We start from the raw sequence: 19,878 nt of genomic DNA on the forward strand, positions 1-19,878 counted from the left end.
TGTGGTAGAGAGGGGGTACTCTTTTGAAAAGGACGGGGGTGGGGGGGAGAGTAGAAAACTTCTCAGTTGTGAAGAAAAATACAGAATAATGAATTTAGATCCCCTTTGGCAGGCACTTGCCTCCTGAAAGAATCCCCCCTTTAGTGATCAGCTTAAGGGGAGTTGTATGTCCCTGAGGCCTTTCTGCCATTTGCCTTATTATTGTTTTGTCCTGCCTGCCATGTTATTGCACTGTTGTTTGTTTTTAATGTGTATTTGTGTGTACATGTGTGTTTGATTGATTGTTTGTTTGTAGCAATCTTGCAGCAGTTGGTAGTCTGCTTCTACCATGGAGGTCCCAGGGATTGAATTCAGGTCATTAGGCTTGGGGACAAACCCCTATATCCACTGAGTCATCACACTGTCCCTGTTTTGCTGTTTTCAATTTAGGGCTAGAGGTGCTATGGAGCCTTTCATCTTGAACAGAGCCATGGGCAGCTACAGGAGTTCCTAGACGCAGACATCCCTGGGGCCCTCCTTGATGAAGCAGCAACCCTGGTTATAGGGGAGATGCAAAGGGGCATGTGACCTAGCCCTGCCAGGGACTGTGTAGCAGTGTGACTCTCCTAAGGAATACTAATAATCTTTTATGTGAAACAATCATTAACACATGAGACTTTCGTCTGTGCCGTTGCTGTGTTATAAACATGAGAAGCCTATAGTCATATCATGGAAAGTTCATGGAAATATTTGCTTAAGAGTCTATAATGGGCTGAGCAGTGGTGGCACACACTTTTAATCTCAGCGCTCCACTCAGGAGGCAGAAGCAGGTGAATTCCAGATTCTGGACTACAAAGTGAGTACCAGGACAGCCAGTGCTACACAGAGAAACCCTGTCTCAAAACAAAGAGGCTGTAATGCTTCATTGTTAGGATCAAACTCAGAGATAGGAAGTATGGAGGCCCAAGGTCCCAGCCTTACCGCCTGGCAGAGCTGAGCATAAAGCTGACACATAGGCTCTGCAGCCAGACAGCAGGGGTTCGAATCCTGGCCCTACCACTTGATAGCTATACAAATAAAGTTCCCTCCCCACTCTAAAGGAGGAACAATGGTAATAACTACTTCGTGTTGCTGGCAGCGTGACAAAGGGTTCTTATTTGTACAACAGTTTCTGGTTCACAAAGATGCTTGTTAAGTATTAGCCATGAGTATCATCCATCTTCTTAGGCCCCCAAAATAGTGTGGGTTAAAAATAAACTAACTAGCTTTCAAGATGCTTTGGGGGGGGTGGGAAGGGGGCAGGTTGGTGGTGGGTGACCATGCCACAGGAGTTAGTTTTCTTCTTCTATCATGTAGGTTCTAAGGATTGAACTCAGACTGTTAGTCTTGGTGGCAAGTGTCCTTACCCAAAGTAACCCCTAGCTGGCTTTTTTCCAAGGCTCTTAACTCTATCACATGTGTCTTCTGCAGCTTTTCATTGTCAAGTTAATGCTAATGAACTTAGCAATGGAAATTGAAATAACTAACACAGCACCTCTACTTAGAGATGCCATAAAATACAGGCATGTCCGAAAACATGAAGAGATACATAATCATATATTTCTGGCAAAGAAATCCAGATGTGTTGATTATACTCATAGAAAGAAACTCAGCCATGATTTTAGCAGCTGGGGTTATTTTACATATTTCCAGTCGAAGAAAACCTGGAGATTTATTTTTCTTTGGTGTCAGTTTCTTGACTGGATTTCCTAACAATAGAGAGAGAGTTTCATTAAAATATCTTTTCTAGAAAGGCACCAAGAACTCTAAATGAAAAATTACATCTTATAATTTATTGAGGAAGAAGGGGATATCTGGAAAGTGGCGTGGGCTGAGGGTTGGTAACTTTCCCCTTCCAAAAGGAAATAATGAAAGGAGAAATAATGAGTTAGACCGTGGGGCTCACATCCTGATTGTGCCACTTGCCAAGTGGCCTTGGGCAAATAACTCTCTTGGCAGCTCAGCTTCCTCCCTTAGAAAATTGGTATGATGGTGGTACCTCCCTCACAGAGACAATATAGGCTGAGGTGTTTAGCCCAGCACCCAGAACATACTCATTATCCTAACATGTTACCTCATAAGTCTTCACTGTTATGTCAACTGATGTCTGAGATGTGGGACACGTTACACAGGTTGGTGGTCTTGATTGCTCTCCTGACTCTGGTCATTTTTGGAAAACCCATAGTTCTATCCCATTTCTGGATAAACAGTAGCTGTGAGGAAGACGGAAATTGCTTTGCTTAAGAATTCATATTTTGCAGATGTATCCTGACTGCCTACTACCCACTGAAACCAGTTCCCCCAGTTAAAAAAGACTCTGCTGGTATCAGCAGACCTCCCTTGTCAGTTTCCTCTCTGCCATGAGGCCGCTTTCTAAAACTATTTGACTGACCCTCAGAGATCAGGATGCCTCTAGGGCAGTAGAGAATGTTGAAGCGAGATTACCTCATTGTCTAAAAGTACCCCTTAGACCTATGTACTCGGCGAGAGACACACACACACACACACACACACACACACTGGTTATCTACACATTGTTGGGACCCTACAATTTACCATCTAGAGTTCACCGTGAATGTGGTACAAAGAAGAGCTTTCCTCTCATCTGTGCCTTGTTGTTGTGAGCCGTGTGTTGAGGTGATGGGGACATCTATCCCTCACATGTGTACGATCCCTCCCATCTATGCACAACCCTCTGAAAGGGAAGTCTGGCAGCTTCTCCTAGCCTTGGCTCAAGGAGATCCTGCTGCAGATGCCAAAAAAAGGTAGGCCACACTGAGGGAACTGAGCAGCCCTGGTAGATAGGGCAGCACCCCAAAGGCTCTGGCAAGGACACTGGGAGGCCTTCACAGACCTGAGCTCCTCAAGGATCTACTTCTCCTCTCCCCTGCTCAGTGCCTTCAGGGGCACAGACATGTGTGCCGCCCACATTCCATTCTCTCCATGCAAAGAGTGTGTACTGATTCCTATCAGTCATTCTGCTTCCCAGAGGGGCAATTGAGATGGGTGGGAGGAAAGCATAACAATAAATCCTCACATTCATGCTAGGTGATAATTAAAAGCATTCTCCACCGCTGGTTGCTCTCAGATGCCAGAAGGAAGGCAGCTGGGCCAGCAGAAAGGCCTGGACTCAGGCGTCAACAATGTCTGCAGCAAGGTGGGCTACAGTGGCTAGGTCTCTCCCTCTCTCCCTGTCCCTCTTCCTGTCCCTCTCCCCCTCCCTCCCTTTCTCCTTCTTATACCAGAGTAATGATAGTACCTGTCTTAAGATCAAAGGAAAGAAACTTCAGTTGACTTTATCAGCTATCCACACTACCCCAGAGTTAGAGACACTTGAGGGTATCTGTCTCCTGTCCCTTTACTTATCCTGACCCCCTGAGTGTTCCTTAGTCAGTGACAGCAAGAGCTGGACCTCTTGAATGCTGAACCCTTTAGTGCCTTGAAGAACTTCAGGCCAAGGAGCATAACAGAGGAAGCACCATAATGAGAGTCCCTAAGTGAGGGACCTGGCCCATTCTAGCCCTGACCTGTTTTATGCCACAAACTGTCAGCTGTCCCTCCTCCACCCTTTCTGGATGTTTTGGGTGGCGCCTCCGACAGACAGCATGAGTTATGGCCACTCTGAAAAGCACTCACATCTCTCCTCTCTCTTCCCCTTGGGAGCTAAGACGAGGATAAAGTTAGCAGACATGTTTAAACACTGGGCCAAAGGGCATTCTGCAGAGCTATGTCTCCAAGATGAAAAAGATACAGAGCCGGTGTCACAAGACACTGAAGATTTCCCAATGCAAATGCACCTGGGCCATTGCAAACAGAAATGCAAACTCCTGCTACCAGTGTGCGGGCATGCGTGTGTGCATGTGTACATGTGTGTGTATGTGTGTGTGCACACACACCCATGTGTGTCTGGACAGTGCCAATAGAAATGCTGGTGTCGGGGCTGGCGAGATGGCTCAGCGGGTAAGAGCACTGACTGCTCTTCCAAAGGTCCTGAGTTCAAATCCCAGCAACCACATGGTGGCTCACAACCATCCGTAATGAGATCTGACGCCCTCTTCTGGTGTGTCTGAAGACAGCTATGGTGTACTTACATATGATAAATAAATAAAAAACCTTTAAAAAAAAAAGAAAGAAATGCTGGTGTCTTAGATTTGGGGTTTGAATGCCGGAGCTCCATATTCAACACCTTAAAGAGTTAATCAGGTGATTCTGATGTGAGATACATTTGACCCCGCCCCATGTCCTACTATTGTGAGTGGTCCAGTCTATCCCTCACAGTTAACTTACATTTTTGCAAAGGACATTCTAAGAAAACTACAGTGAGCTTGTGTACCATCTCCTAGCTGAGGGCATTTTGCCTCACCTGTTTTATCTTCTGACTTGCTGTCATTATCCATTTATTTTTGTAATATCATAAAAGTTTACTGTCTTTGTGGCACCATTTAACAGTATGTTGTAGATGTCATGGTCTTACATCCCCCGAGACTTTCATTTGTCTCCCAAGAACAACAGTTTCTTATATATAGTCATAATACATTTATTCTTTCACCCAGGAAAATTAACATCGATACAACACTGTAATCTAATATACAGGCAATATTTAAGCTTTGCCAGGTGTCCCAGTAATGTTTCTATGGCAGGTTTTCCAGAGTTCAGTTCAGGATTAGACACTGTGTTTAGCTGAAATGTCATTGTGTATTAAGATCTTTTGGTCACTGGTTTCACAGACATATTTTTCTTCGAGAATATACTTCCTGATAAATCACATTTCTTTTTTGCCTCCTGACCTTGCTGCTTGCAGAGCCGATGAGCTGATTCGGGCATGAAGCAGGAACTGCTTTAGTCTGAGTTCATATCAACTAAACTGGAAGGGACTGACTCCCAGACCTGGGAATTCCCATTTCTTTGTGAGCTGAGTTCTCAAAGTCAAGGCATAACTTTCCGAGAGTCCCTTGCTTTTCAGTTGAGTTAGTTATCACATGGCTCTCTCATTGCCCAAACTAAGGCCTGAAATGTGTACAGCTTTTAGATATTTTCTGTGGCTTAAGTCTCCCCAGGAGGAGTAACTAATAAAGGATGTGGCATTTTCTAACCTTTTCCAGCTCTCTTCACAGGCAGTTGTCTGAATGTACATGTCTGAGGAATTTCTCTCACCCCAGCAGTCAGGGTTCCAACCAACCTGAGGTCAGACTAAACAGCTGTGTTCCTTCTCCATTAGCCGGTGTTTCCCAAAACAAACATCAGATGGCCAAAAATCGAGATGATGACCATGCATAATACAGATTTACTGAGACTGCAACTCTGGCATCCTCCTGCTGCCTTAGATACCATGATGGGAGCAGAAAAACAAAGCTCAAACCAAGACAGCTGTTAAGTGCAATTTGAAAAATTCACAGCAAGAGGATAGAAATACATCTGGGGACAAGGGACATTTCATGTAAACATCCTGACTTATTTTAAATGAGCATGAATTTTTTTTTTAAATGTGCTTAAGGTTTCTTTAAATAGTTCAGTTTTTGCTTTTTTTTTTTTTTGCTAGTGTTAGCTTAAGGATGGTGTGTGTGTGTGTGTGTGTGCGCGCGCACGCGCGCGTGTGTGTGTGTGTGTGCGCGCGCGCGCGCGTGTGTGTGTGTGTGTGTGTGTGTGTGTGTGTGTGTGCGCGCGCGTGCGTGCGCGCGCGCGTCCATGCCCATGCGAGTTCTCGAATTCACTCTAATAAGGGAATTCATTATTAATTAGAGGTTCTCCTCAGGGCTGGAAAGATGGTCCAGCAGATAAGAACAGTTGCTGTGCAGGCATGAAGGCCTGAATTCAGATCTCCAACATCCACATAAAAACCTGGGCGTGGCCACGCCTGCCTGTAACCCAGCACTACAGTGGATCACTAGGGCTTGCAGCTTAACTCCAGATTCAATGTAAAAATCTAGTCTCTATGGAAAAGTAGGATAACTAATGTCACCCTCTGGCTTCTGTGCATTGCATGGACATGCACACCTGCACACGCAAGTTCTTTTCACAGGCTGAGAGACTTAGTTTCAGGTCATCCTTCAGGACTGTCCCCTCCAATAGAAAGTAACAGGGAAACTGCAGCGCTCCTAGATCAGGGGCTCCCGTGATCTCCTGGGCAGTGTTGCCAGCTGAACCCATGAGAGGAGAGTGCCTCTTTCTCCTCAGACTGGAGGAGACTGGGACTATCCCAGCTATTTTTTCCCTAGCTATATTTAAAGATATTAACGCCTGTCGCTGTGAGCACAGCCCAGAAGGAGCCCTACATAGCTGAGATGGCTTGGTTGCCAAATGGGAAAGTCTTCAGACTGACCTTTTCCAAGAGCGAGCCTCCTCACCCTGATTCCAGACGGCTTCTCCAGGGTGACCCTATTAGATGACACCTGTGTTCACCCAGAACAGTCCCAGGTCATCTCTGCTGTCCCATTAGGATTCAAATGAGCCCATCTCTATTTCAAAAGTATCCCGATTAGATAATAACTTAGAGGACCATTCCAAGACTCTGGGAAAGTCTAAGTATTTTCTCCCCATATGAAAATCAGCAGGGCCGTTTGGATGATTTGTGCTGGTGCATACCAGGCTTTATCCTAGCGATTAGCTCACCCCCGCTTCTGCTCCACCTGCTGCGAGGGGAGATTAATCCACCTCTAAATCTTGCATTCCAAAGGTGTTGATTACTCTACCTTTTATGGCTTCTGCTTCACTTTGCTTAGTCTCCCCAGCAATGAGTGTTACGGAGACTTGAGTCAGGCTGAGTATATGATACGAGCAAACACTAGACAGCAATCCATCCCTCCCTCCTCTAGCTAAGAGGACAGTTTCCCCATGACCTAAGCAAAGTGGCCTGGTCCTCTAGCAGGTCGCCAGGCTGTGAGCAGGTGGTATTAGGTGAGACAGTTGTTACATGGCTTTGTGCCTCAGATCCTTTCCTTGTAAATCTGAAAGACTAATAGCTTCCAAGTATTTTGAGAATCTCAAAACTCGGGAGATTATAAATAGCACAAGCTATTTCTTTCTCGTCTAAAATGGCAGCACAGATCCTATGATTGCTTAGTACATAGCGTGTGGTTCCTGGGCCAGTCTGTACAGCTGATGTTTTTTTTTTCCAGTACTCTATTTATAGAGCTAGGTCAGAAATGTCACTTCCGTTGGAACTTGACCTACAGACGATTGTCAGTTTTAGAGACCCAAGGAAGCAGAGAGCACCCTAAATACAGCTGGTTCACAGGTTCAGCTATTGAACTGCAAGCCCCCAAGGAAATTGTGTTGGAGAAGCAATAAATGAGCCTTCCCAATTTCTCTATTTGATACTTTGGCCCTGCGGCTTCATGGATCTCGTAGGTCACCTTGAATCTTTGTTTTAGAACTACTGTCCCAGGTAGTGTCCCGTTCCTCTTCAACTATGGTTATTGAAATTGTCTTTCTGCATCAGACACAGTGAAAACTGTTGAGCCCCCAACTAGGCAGCGTAGACTACTTGGAAAGCCAGGAGGAAAGAATTTGAATATTTCCACTACTTCATGTTTCTATTGGGGTAACCTGGATTCTCTAGTCGCTTCCCTAGATCAAATGGGCAAGCCAATGGAAAAATGTCTGCCACCGCTCAGCGGCTCCCTGGCCTAGCCTGGAACAGGAGAAATGGAGTCAGATGGATGGTGAGCTCCATTTGGTCCCATTCAACTACTCAGACTCTGGAGTTTAAGCTTTGTTGACTGGAAATTGTGTTTGCTAGAAGTTGGTCCTCATAGGTTGTAGTTGGTAGAATAGACTAAGACAAATCCCTGATTTGGGCAGAACCCTGTTATCAGAAAAGGGACTGAATGCTTGTACTGTCTTTAGGTGTAAATGGTTGCTACTCAGGACTTGGCAGTTAAAGACGGTATGGGAGTACTGTGTGCTGAGGCCTCCTAGAAGAGATGAGGCCCTGAGTAAGAAGCCTATTTTTTGCTGTCAAAATATCATAGACCCCATTTTTTGTTTGTTTGTTTGTTTATTGATTTTGGTTTTTTCCATTTTGTTTTGTTTTTGTTTGTAAGTAAACCCAAGGGCATTCGAAGTCACTTTGAACAACTCCTTCTGACCATGGGTGAAGGTACTGAGGGAGGGTCAGCCCTGAGGCTCACTCCTGGGTGCTTTGTTATGACTGTTCCTTCTCCCAAGTACTCGATGAAAACTGTAGCTAAGCCAGCCGTAGAACCACAGGGCCAGACCCATCAAGCGTGCTATAGAAAGTTCCCTGGTGGCCCAGCATCCTTCCCTACACTCCTCAGTCCTGAAAACCCTGAGCATTGTTGTTTTAAATTTCCTACTTCTTATCTCGGGAACTTACTTTTTATCCAACAGGACAAGAAGGACCAAGTATTCAAAACATGCATTCCTTTAGGCCCATGAGCTTTCCCTTCCCTTCCGTTCCTATTCTGGAAGTCACCTCTTTGTTAGTTTGGTTTTCGGGGGAGGGGGGGTGGTTGTTTGTTTGTATGTTTTGGGGGTGGGGGTTTTCACTTATTTTTAAACACGCATAAGTCTATTCACTTAAAATTTGAGTCCTCTGCCACAGGGCAAACATGCTTCTGTTATTCACTAGCAACAGTCTGACCTCTCAGAAACGTGTAACAGAGAAGTCGTAAATTCAAGTGTTCTCAGAAAAGAAACTTTCATTACAGTACCCTACAGAGAGAGAGAGAGAGAGAGAGAGAGAGAGAGAGAGAGAGAGAGAAAGAGAGAGGAGAGAGAGAGAAAGAGAGAGAAAGAGAAAGAGGAGAGAGAGAAAGAGAGAGGAAGAGAGAGGAAGAGAGAGAGAGAGAGGAGAGAGAGAGAGAAAGAGAGAGGAAGAGAGGAGAGAGAGAAAGAGAGAGGAAGAGAGAGAGGAGAGAGAGAAAGAGAGAAAGAGAGAGGAAGAGAGAGAGGAGAGAGGAGAGAGAGAAAGAGAGAAAGAGAGAGGAAGAGAGAGAAAGAGAGAGAGAGAGAAAGAGAGAGAGAGAGATCCTTTCTGACTGGCACAGAGTGGTACCAGCTTCCCATCACCTTCTAGAAACCAGGCTCCCTAACAACTTGGCTATCTTCCTCCAGCCCTGAAATTATGAGGGCTACACCCTGTGCACACAGAGTAGGGAGACCATGTGAGAAATGTGTCTTCCTATCCAGCTCCCACCAGATGCTGGGAACTGACTCCAAAAGATAGCAGTTCTGGGAGAAGTTTCAGAATCCCCATCCTGGTCCTTCATTCCTAAGCTTTGCGATAACGATTAGAATGAAGAAACAGAGAGAGCTACGATTAAACGTCCTTTCTTCCTCAACTTTCATCTTCTGTGTTTGTATCTTTGTTCCTGCTATGTATCCGTATCAAGTATCTCCATCTAGGGTCACGAAGAACCTTTGGTTGCCTGGAGGCAAGAATTATTATTCGAATTTTACAGATGGGTAAGCAATCACAGAGGGAGACTAGCAAGCTTTGACTCACCTAACCAAGTCTCTGAGAGAGTGGGGAATAAGGATTCCCACAGTCTTTTGAGAGAGCCTTGATTCAGTGTGAATGAAATAGGCTGTTCTGGGGACCTTACCCAAATGCTTCTGCAGGATCAAGCCTGTGAGAATGGGAAAAAAAAAAAACAATAATGAAAATATTTTCAAGTCCAAGTTCATTTTTTTGACTTATTTTTTATTTGTATCGGAATCCACCAAATGCCAGACAATGAAGTCATACAGCCTTGGCAGGTCTAAATATCACAGTTGTTCAAAAATAGGAGGAAGGGAGAGTGCCCCAGTTTTCAGAACTTCTGCTGAAAATGAACATAGAGAAGACCTACTTATCAGTTTCCTAACCAATGAGGTCACTGGGCAGGAAATCACCTTTTACAAAGAGCCAGTAAGCAGACTCTCCCTGCTTTGAATTTCACATAAACTGCATTAATGAATTCAATCCAGCCCTCTCGGGGGAACGCTAGAAACTCCAAAGACAGGAACGACCACTAAGTTCTCCTATAGGAAACAAGGCCATGACTGTATCGTAACTGATAGTCTCCCCGTTGACCCCTCTCAAGTGATCCTACCACCAGGGCCGCCTCCAGTTCTTCTCTTGTGTTTGAAGCCCCATGAAGCGACCTATCTTTCCTCTCCTAACCCGAGTTTAAACCTCTAACCAGGGAAGGTCAGCTGTAGGCCACCTAACTTGTGTGAATGCAGCTGCTAGGCCAGTTGAGCAAAGTTAAATAACTTGCCAAGCCAAGGCATGCATGTGCTGTCTTTGTGGAGACCTCTTGCCCTGTGTTATCACTGAACATCAGAACAAAGGAAGCTGCCTGTGGAGTCTGAGTGACATGCAGTTTCATAGGAGTGATAAGATAGCTTGTCAGGACCCTTCCTGAGATGGGCCTTTGGGCAATCCAGGACTCTTCTCCTTGCACAGGAGAATAACAAGGTATTTGATCTTCAAGACATGATGAGCCCAGAGAAGACTAATCAAAATAGGGGTTAGCAGCCTAGTTTTGAACCGTAGCTCTGCCATAAGTCAACTCTATGTGACTTTGAGGAACTGACGTCGTCTCTCGTAGCTTAAGTCTATCAATAGAATTGATAGGGTTGCTATCTCATAGACTATTGTAGGGCTCAAAAAAAAATGTGTACTGAGATATGAAATTTAAATAGTATAAGGCGTCTTTATTTGAGGAGTTTACATAGTGCCTAGCATATAGTAAAATCGAAAGCACCGTCTTCATGGTTTTCAACTTGCTGGGGTTATCCTTACACCAGCCTGATGCTTGTAAATGCTTCTGAAGCGTGTCTCCTCAAAGCCACTCTTTCAGAGTTTTCCCTGGAAGCTTCTCTGTCATTTGCCCTTGATGTTCTTGATTAGGGCCCAAATATATCTGACCAAAGAATAGCTAAGTATCTGCCACCGATCCACCCCGTTCTCGTTGACCTAGTAGTATAGAGGGTTTTTATGGTTTGCTTTATTTTTGTTTGTTTTATAACCATTTGTTTATTTATTACTTCTATGAAATGTTTAAAACAGTTGCCCATGCCCTGATGTGTCTCTTATCTCTAGAACCATCCTTTGCCTTTCTTTAGAATTAGGACATTCCTCCAGTTTTATCACCACCAAAAAAAAAAAAAAAAGAGTTGTAAGTTCTTAACCAATCAGTAATTCCTAATTGTTCACATGTAGCCTCCTCTTGGCAAACTGTAAAGCACAGGTTCCCTTAATCCTCTCACTTAGGAGATGTATAAACAGCTAGCTTCTACAGTTTGCTTGAAAAAATGCAAACCTATTAATTTTAGCTTAAGGTAGAATTAAGAATGTAAATATGCTGTTAAAACAAGTCTCTAGCATGGTTCAGCATCGAGTGGAAATAACTTATTAGTCATTTAATCAGTGTAAGCATCCTTGTGTGAAGTGATGCAGGGCCTGCTGGCATAAACCAGACATGCCTCTGGCTCATTTATAATGTACATTATACAAAAATCACACAAATAATATGCCACAATAGAAAACGGAGGTAAATGAGAGAATTTTAAAAGGAACTTTGTAACTTTAGAGGAGGAAGGGCAATGAGCAGGTAGAAAATCTTGATGGGCATGAAGCCCATCTGTTTAGCTGGGTGGTGGTGCATGCCTTCAATCCCACCACTTGGAAGCAGAGGCAGGCAAATCACTGTGAGTTCAAGGCCAGCCTGGTGTACAGAACTGGTTCCTAGACAATGAGGTCTATACAAAGAAACCCTGTCTTGAAAAACAAATACAAACAAAGCAAAACAGAACAACAACAACAAAAACCCTTAAAATGTAAATATTAAGGGAAATTTTATATGTGGTGCTATGGAATTGAATCCAGGGCCTTGTACGTGGTAAGCAAGTACTCTACCACTGAACAATAGTCTCAGACCAAGTCAACACTTTTAAATCAGGAGAATTGACTCAAAACCTATATTTTGGGCATTTCTTTTTAAAAATCAAAAGAGGGGCTGGAGAGATGGTGGTTTAGCAGTGAAGAACATTCACTGTTCTTACGAGGACCTAGGTTCTACTCTCAGCACCCAGAGTGACTCACAACCCTCCACAATTCCAGTTACAGAGGACCTGACACCCTCTTCTGGCCCCAGTGGGCACCAAACACACACATGCACACAGACATATATGCAGACAAAACACTCACACATAAAAATAATAGCTAAATTATGGAATCAACCTCTGTCTATAGCAGAGTAGTAGTTAAAGAGAACATGGTATAGAGAGATAGGTGGATTTTTTCAGACATAATAAAAAATAAAATTATATCATTTACAGTAAAGTAGAAGATGCAATTGGAGATATTTGTATTAAGTAAATTGAGTCCCCAAAAGGCAAATAGTATGTATTTTCTCTTACTCATACTTCCTAGATTTAATATAGATCCATAAAATTGCCGGGCAGTGGTGGCGCACTCCTTTAATCCCAGCACTTGGGAAGCAGAGGCAGGCAGATTTCTGAGTTTGAGGCCAGCCTGGTCTACAGAGTGAGTTCCAGGACAGCCAGGGCTATACAGAGAAATCCTGTGCTCGAAAAACCAAACCAAACCAAAAAACATAAAATCATATATGTACATATGGTATGAATATGGAAAGGAAACAGTAAAACAAAGGTGGCTAATAAGGAGGGAGAAGAAAAAAGGAGAAAACAGAGAGATATGGGTGAATGTGTTCAAAGTGCGGTATCTACTTGTAGGAAAATACCCTCTGTAACCCAGTACCAAGGAGAGGACAGTGGACGGGAGATGGAAAGTTGTGTATCTCAAGGGAACCGGAAGTGAGTTCATCTCTGAGATAAGAAAGACCTATCCTCTTACTAATAATCAACATTCACTTCATAACCACTCAATGGCTCTTTAGCATTGAGTATTAGATGTGAAAAAATGCTGGCCATGCCCAGTTTCCTGGGGTCCACCCAGATGAAGAAGAGAGAGATAAAAGACTGAAAGGGTAAAGAAGTGCTCTCCAAGGTAAAAGTCAGCAGAGGCCACCAGAAGAGTCTGTAGCGAGGCGTGGAGAGCTTTATCACTTGCTGATCAGAGGTCAAGGCTGGTGAGAACTGAGAAGTGGGAAGGTCTCAGGAAGCCATTCATGGAGGGAGCTCAGAGAGGTCAAGTCAGAGGGAGGGGCAGGGCAGGAGACAAAGGTGGCAGAATATACAGTTCAGGAATTAGCATCTTATCCTCGGGCTTGGAGGACCAAAAGGATTAGATCCGGGTGTGTTCCCACAGCCAGATTATTTATTTTCACCTTCCTCTGTTCATGTTTTGGATTGTGTACACATGAGGCAGGGGTACTTTAAATTTTACTCTTTTCTATTTGATGGTAAATTCTTTAAATCTCCTTATTGAAGTCCATGTGATTGATTTTCACCCAGTGCATTCATTACTTAACTTTGGAGTTCCAGAACTGTTATATTATTAAGGGGTGGATAGTCCTGTTCTGTGCATTACAGGATGTTCAGCAACAACACTGGCCTCCACCTTCTAGATGCCTGTAGCCCTCCCACTTAGATATTAGCCAATAAAGTCACCTCTGGCTAAGGCCCATTGAACACCATTTCTGTGGTTTTTAGACTTAAGAACTTGCAGCTGGGTGGAACTGGTACTGCCTTAAACTTTGTCTGTCCTACTTGACCACGGTGGGATGCAGATGAGATGGTGCCGTGAGGAGGCTACAAATGATGCCTCATTTTGTTTCAGCTAATTCAGCGAACATCTATGTTCTCAGTCTCCTCACTGAAAAGAGATGACATCTCAATGGGAGGCAAAGGGTTCAATGGGTCCCTCAGGCCAGCTTCCCTGCCTTTGGCCTGGAGTCAAAGAGGGCACAAAATTGAGGAGGAAACCTCAGGATGTGTCAGACTTGAATTAGAGGGAGCTGGATTCCCTGAAGCAGGGCTTGGCAGCTTGCCTTTAAAGAGAAAGGGGATTGGAAGCAGGGATGGTTTCTCCTGGTAGTGTCAAAAGAGATCAGTGAAGCTTTGCAGATATGAGATAGCTGTCCACATGCAACTTGAAGTAAGCTAGGAATTCACATGAAGTCCAGTTCAGATCCTCCTTACAAGAAACTCTTAGAGGGTAAAGGAATGTTTCTCTTGAAATAGAGCAAGCTAAAGCAGACTGGATGCGAAAGGCTGAGCCCGCCCGGATTCCCTTTTTGAGTGTAGATGTTCAATAAGGAAAACTGAGTTAAGATGCTTAACAATCTAACCAAAGACCTACTAGTTCAACTAAATGAAGACTGCTCATAAACAGTAGAGTAGCACATGTGCCCTCTGCCAGGGATGGGAGAGGTGTGGTTCTTCATGAGCTACCCCATGTATCTTCTTGTTAATGTGTAACTGCCTTTGTTTGCCCATTGCAGGTCACTTTCCGCTAAGGCTGAAGGACTCCATGCTGGCTCGTCCTTAGTCCCCAGTTCCTTAGTGCCAGCCTTCTCTAACTCACCTACTTTTGTTGTGATGGAGCCTTGAGTATTCTCCTGAGTAACGATAATGACTGAGCTTAAGTCAAATGCCATGTCAGCCAGGGCCTCTCTGCAAACTGGTTTTTTTTTTTTTTTTTTTTTTGTTCTATCTCTTTTCAGGCACTTCTGGATCCAGCTGTTTGGTAGCCGCACTAGGAAACACATGGGGTCACTGTGTGAACACCCGGCTGATTCTCCAGTACCTTGATTCAGAGAGAAGGCAGGTGAGTGAGTGCTCCCACAGAGTTCTTCAAGCATGAAGGTCAGAGAAAAGAGATGAACCGGAAAACAGAGCATCTGAAGGTGGTCGCCACCATATCTGTCCTGGGCAAGCACTGACTGACCACAAGGGAAGCTCTCTCTTGTCCTAAGAACAACTACAATAAAAGAGGCAGGGGATGGACTGGAGGGGAGGGGAGGAGAGGGGAGGGGAGTTGGCCATATCACAGGAAAACAGTTTGAGAATGGGTCCTGCAGTTGGCATTTCCTCAACATCTAGAATGACTGGGGACCATGGTTAGAAGGATTTAAATGCCTCCAACTCCAAGTGATTACTCCGTTATATCTTTGTTGAGGACTAGCTAATTTGTGAGCAGATTAAATAGTTGCCATGCTTTTTCTGAGTATGTGTGTTATGAGACCTTAAGGTGGACAACTTCTACTTAGTGCTAAGCCCAGTGTGTAGCTTTTACATTGTTGCATATGCTAGTGGTTTAAAGAACTAAGTGACATGAGAGGGTGCTCTGAAAACATGCTGGCCTCCTCAGGTCCCCCTGTTTAGGTTTCTGGCCTCTAGCAAGAATCCCTCTATTCAGAAAGTAATACTGTCCACCCCCTTCTTAATCTTCTCTCCCCACTCCAGAGAAAGGAACCCTAGAGCCTGTTCTTTTTAAAACTCACGAAGTTTATATCTCCTGATGCCCTGCCTCAACTTTTTCCCACTTTTTGACCAGACTGAGTTAGCATCTCTCAGGAAATCAGGCAAAGGGAAAAGATTGGGCGGATACTCTGATGTTTTAAATGAAGCAGAATTCACACGCCAGATTTGCCAGCTAAATACACATCAGATCCAGGTTAATTAAGAAGGGGGGTAGCACTGGTGCTCTTTCCAGGGAAAATGGGGCAGGATGGTGTTGCTTTTACAGCAAGAGATAAATTGGCTCTTTTTCTAGCAAGGAGGCAGGAATCATCAAATACAGATATGGGCATTTATTTGCCTTTTCCAGACAACTTTATCTTTGGTCTTTGGTTACAGACCAGAGGATTCTTCTTGATTTTCTTGGGCCTGTGTAAACAGCATTTCAGCCTAGACACTAGGTCAGCCCTGTTCTGAGAAGGTAAAGCTGGTTATTGCATCCAAGGAAGCATTCTTGTGTTTTGGCCCTAGCACATCTGCTACTCAGAGACACCTCTCCACTGTGGTTCCAGTATCCTAGTTCTGAGGCCAACACTTTTTTTGATGGAATACATCCAGAAGATTTCTGGAGAACCTAATGACCATTGGTGGGTTCTTTAGGTGGTGAATGTCAGTTTAAAAAAAAAAAAAAAAAACAGTTTGTAGCTATCAGAAGAACCACTGAAAATAGCAACAGTCTTTGTTAATGGGTGTGGGCAGAGGCCTTGATAACCGACCACCAGGGCTGGCAGAGTAACAGTCCTTGTGAGGCAAAGAAGGAAATCCAGTTAACATGACTTAGCTGGTATTGGTTCAAACTGTGAAAGTCTGACACCAAGCACTTTATTTTAGACACATTTAAGTACAACACAACTTTGGAAATAAGTTTCCTGGTAAAGATTATCTCAGTCCTGTGTGCATAGTGAAGCTTAAAGCATGACTCCATCAAAGCTCAAAAGAGTTTTGCAAAAACACATGTGACCTCTTCTATAAAGATGGACTCTATTGCTTAAGGGCCTAGGATCTGGTGTGGTCTTGGTCATACCGATAATGTAGAGATCATCAGGCTATACAGTACATGTGACATCTGTAAGGATGGATTCTATTGACTGAGAAACAAAGATCTAAGGAGATCTAAAGGTCTAAGGAGGAAGAGTCTGCAATAAGCAATCTGGGGGACTTGGGTGAGGCCTGGCCCTACAGATAGCAAAGGTCACGGGGTTATTAACTGTCTATCCACTCCTGGCCTTCTGGTATACAGAACAGGTATATATCCCTTCCATCGAAGAGACAAGCCTGTGTGTTTAACATTGCTGGTTTCTTTAGTGCTTTCTGTGAGTCCGGGGACCTTTGTGTCAGTATTGATTCTTTCACTTCATGGACCCTACTTCTTGAAAACCCATCCGATCTCTGCCTTCAATTTGAAATGGCTTTCTTCCTAAAACATACTGATTCTGTGATCTTTCACATACAGTACCATGGAATGAATCCAGGCTTCCAGATTCTAGTTTTTCTAATTCTAGATAAAATTTAGAAATAAATAAAGTCAAAACCATATTTTTTTGTTCTCCTTATAACATGTTCACCCATGTCTATTTTGTCAGAGCCAACAGAAAGTACCTGACAGAACCGATGTTCTTTTTTTGTATCTTTGGTGACTTGAGGATTTGGGTGGCTCTTGACTGCTAGGGTCAAACACAGGCCATTGATCACAAGAAGGCACAGGAACAAAGTGTGGATGGATCAGTGACCGTCTATGAACTAATATCCCATTAGATGGGTCATTGGTATGATCTGCAAAGGAAAACGTGTTGCCCTGGTTACTAATCAGTCAGCAGCAGACTTGAATGCCTTTGAGTCTTGTTTTCTAACAACAACGAACAATTAATAAAAATATGACTGGCCTACCAATCCAGACAAGATAACATACATTTAATTTCTCAGAAGAAATATATTGTTAAGTATATGACCTAATACCTAGGATTATAATACCTAGGATATAGGAAACACATCTCAGTCTGATGACCTTATCTTGCCTAAGCAGAGAGTGAGCTTAGTGATCCACTTGCTCTTTCCTGTGGTCTCAGTTCATGACAACGCAGTGAAGCCATATGAAGATAAGGTTTTTTGGTGATATGGGTAACAAAACAATCCTTTCAAGTTAGTCTAGAAATACCTTCTTTTGGTGCTTCTCAGCAGGAGAGCATGTAGGGCCATTTTAGGAAAGCCACACTTTTGAGACACCAACTCGAAGACAGCAGGTATAGTTTGTGAGCTTTGGTTTGTGTCTTGCTTTCAGTCTGTAAACAGAGACCACTCTACCAAGGGATCAAACTTATGGAGTAAGAATTATGTTTTATCCTGCACCAGGGCTCCTGAATATAAGGCTTAGTTAGTCTGGGATCATGAGGCCAGTAGGGGTCAGGTCAAGCTGAGCAGCCTAGAAGTTAAATTGTATTGTCCAGAGAAAGGAGCCCCCCCCTTTTGGCTGATTATTTTCTTTACACCCTGGAAATGGTAAAATTATATAACTAAGAAAGAAATCTCCTTATCAGGGTACAAGCCAAGTTCAGCCTTGTTTATTCTGCTTCTGTGTCTGCAAAAACCTTCTTAAGAAGCTGCATACACTTTGTTTTGAGCTAATTCAGGGCTCCTTTCCACTTCCCTGTGCTGCTTCAACCTTGCTCTAATCATTTTGCAATATTTTTCTTCTAACTGAAGATATGACTTTCGAGTAGAATGAAAGTGGCCTCTACTAGGTCTTACTCTTCCCCTTGACCTTTAAAATCATGCAGAAATATATGTGAGCTCACCAAGTGCATGGCATAGAAGTACTAGGGGAACAAAAAGGCATAGTTGCGAACTTGAGCACCTTCCAGTCAAGGATGGAAGATTTTGTGTATGCACATGTATGTAGTCATAGATAATCAACAGGGAAGCCAGAGTAAGGGATAGTGAAATGCCACCACAGTATGGTGTCTGGGTAATTCCTGCATGGATGGTTAAAACAGTAACCACTGTGAATCTAAAGAAAGGTAAAATCAGCAGGGGCATCCTAGAAGACACTAGGAGAGGCTGGTGGGACCTGAGTAGTTCCAACCAGTAGCTCTCAAGCCTGGCTGCATTGCAGCTTCAGTATGAGACCTTTTATAAAACACCAGTGCCAGAGCTCCATGTTGACTAGCTAAAGCAAAGTCTCTGCCTGGGGAGGGGGAACAGGAGAGCACACATAAGCATCAGCGTTTATTTCATGTGTAAAGCTCATCCAGGTGATTCTACTGAACTAGCAAGGTTGAGAGCCCATGCTTTAAATAACAGGTACCTAAGGATGGACAGGAAGGGAGATGTTAAGATGGTGCACCCAGCACAGAAGCATAGCTGGAAGGTAGTCATATGGTGGTACAGGCTGGATTCTGCCTTGTAACTGAACAGAGGGTTTCTCCCAGCATTTTTTTTGACAAATTTTTGTTCAATTACCCCCTGTCTACTCATTATCTGGTAGAAGATACTAGAATCAAAGAATGAAGAAATGTCTCTGATCCCCTCTCATTGCTCAGTTTGATTGGAAAGACAACCATGAAAATAGTATGCCCTATAAGAGCATGAATAATTAGTAAATGCAGAGTTGATAGAAGGTTCCACCACTGGTAAAAATTCTGGGAGGATTAAAGAGGCAGCAATATGGGCTGAAGAGATGGCTCAACAGTTAAGAGCACTGACTACCACTCTTCCAGAGGTTTTGAGTTCAATTCCCAGCAACCACATGGTGGTTCACAACCATCTGTAATGGGACCTGATGCCCTTTTCTGGTGTGTGTCTGGAGACAGCTACAGTGTACTTATATACATAAAATAAATAAATAGATCTTTAAAAATAAAATAAAAAAGAGGCAGCAATATACACAGTGAATTGGCCAACACTAACATTTGGGAAGTTTCTGAAGCGTCAGGTCCCCTGTGATGACTCAGGAAGTTGGAGCGTAGATGCAAAACCTGATGAAACATTCTGAGTGTTTTCCATCAAATCCTCACGAAGTCGGTTCCTACAAACCACGTATGGTATTATATAAATTTTGAAGTGCCCAAGAAGGAGTAATGAAATAAATTAATCCTGGCTAAGCCTCACGCCCTCTTGATGAAATAAATATTATGACTCTCTTATTTCAACAGATTGGAAGGAAGTAGCCATTTCATATAGGCAGTTTATTTGAATAGGCTTTATAATGGTATTTTCATCTTCTTCTTGGGAGGCACCCTAAAGTTACTGAACACTTAAGAGATGAGCCCATACGTTCATAAGACCAATACAATAGACTCAAGTCCTAAACCTGATTTGGATCTGCGGCTTTCCTCAGTGCCATAGGCTATTGTTGGCCTTGGACTTGAGTAGCCAGTGTTTCTTTTCTGGTGATGGAATTTCCTTTCAAAAACCCAGTCTTCGTCACTGTGAAGACACACGCCTTCATTGACCCCACTTCCCTCTGGATTA

At 43.6% G+C, this 19,878-nt stretch overlaps 1 protein-coding gene across 4 annotated transcripts in view; it reads left to right on the forward strand.

The window, feature by feature from the left end:
• The window catches only part of Rad51b (RAD51 paralog B), a 509,707-nt gene that overhangs the window by 446,403 nt on the left and 43,426 nt on the right, over positions 1–19,878 (forward strand). For all 4 annotated transcript variants that reach the window (XR_004114553.1, XM_031357180.1, XM_031357182.1 and 1 more), the window contains one exon: positions 14,616–14,719. Coding sequence is in view for 3 of the 4 variants with exons in the window: in XM_031357180.1 (XP_031213040.1) it covers positions 14,616–14,719 (104 nt within the window). In the remaining variant the exon portion in view is untranslated. The remainder of the gene's footprint in view (positions 1–14,615; positions 14,720–19,878) is intronic.

Source organism: Mastomys coucha, unplaced genomic scaffold (genome assembly GCF_008632895.1).
Source record: "Mastomys coucha isolate ucsf_1 unplaced genomic scaffold, UCSF_Mcou_1 pScaffold6, whole genome shotgun sequence".
NCBI lineage: Eukaryota > Metazoa > Chordata > Mammalia > Rodentia > Muridae > Mastomys > Mastomys coucha.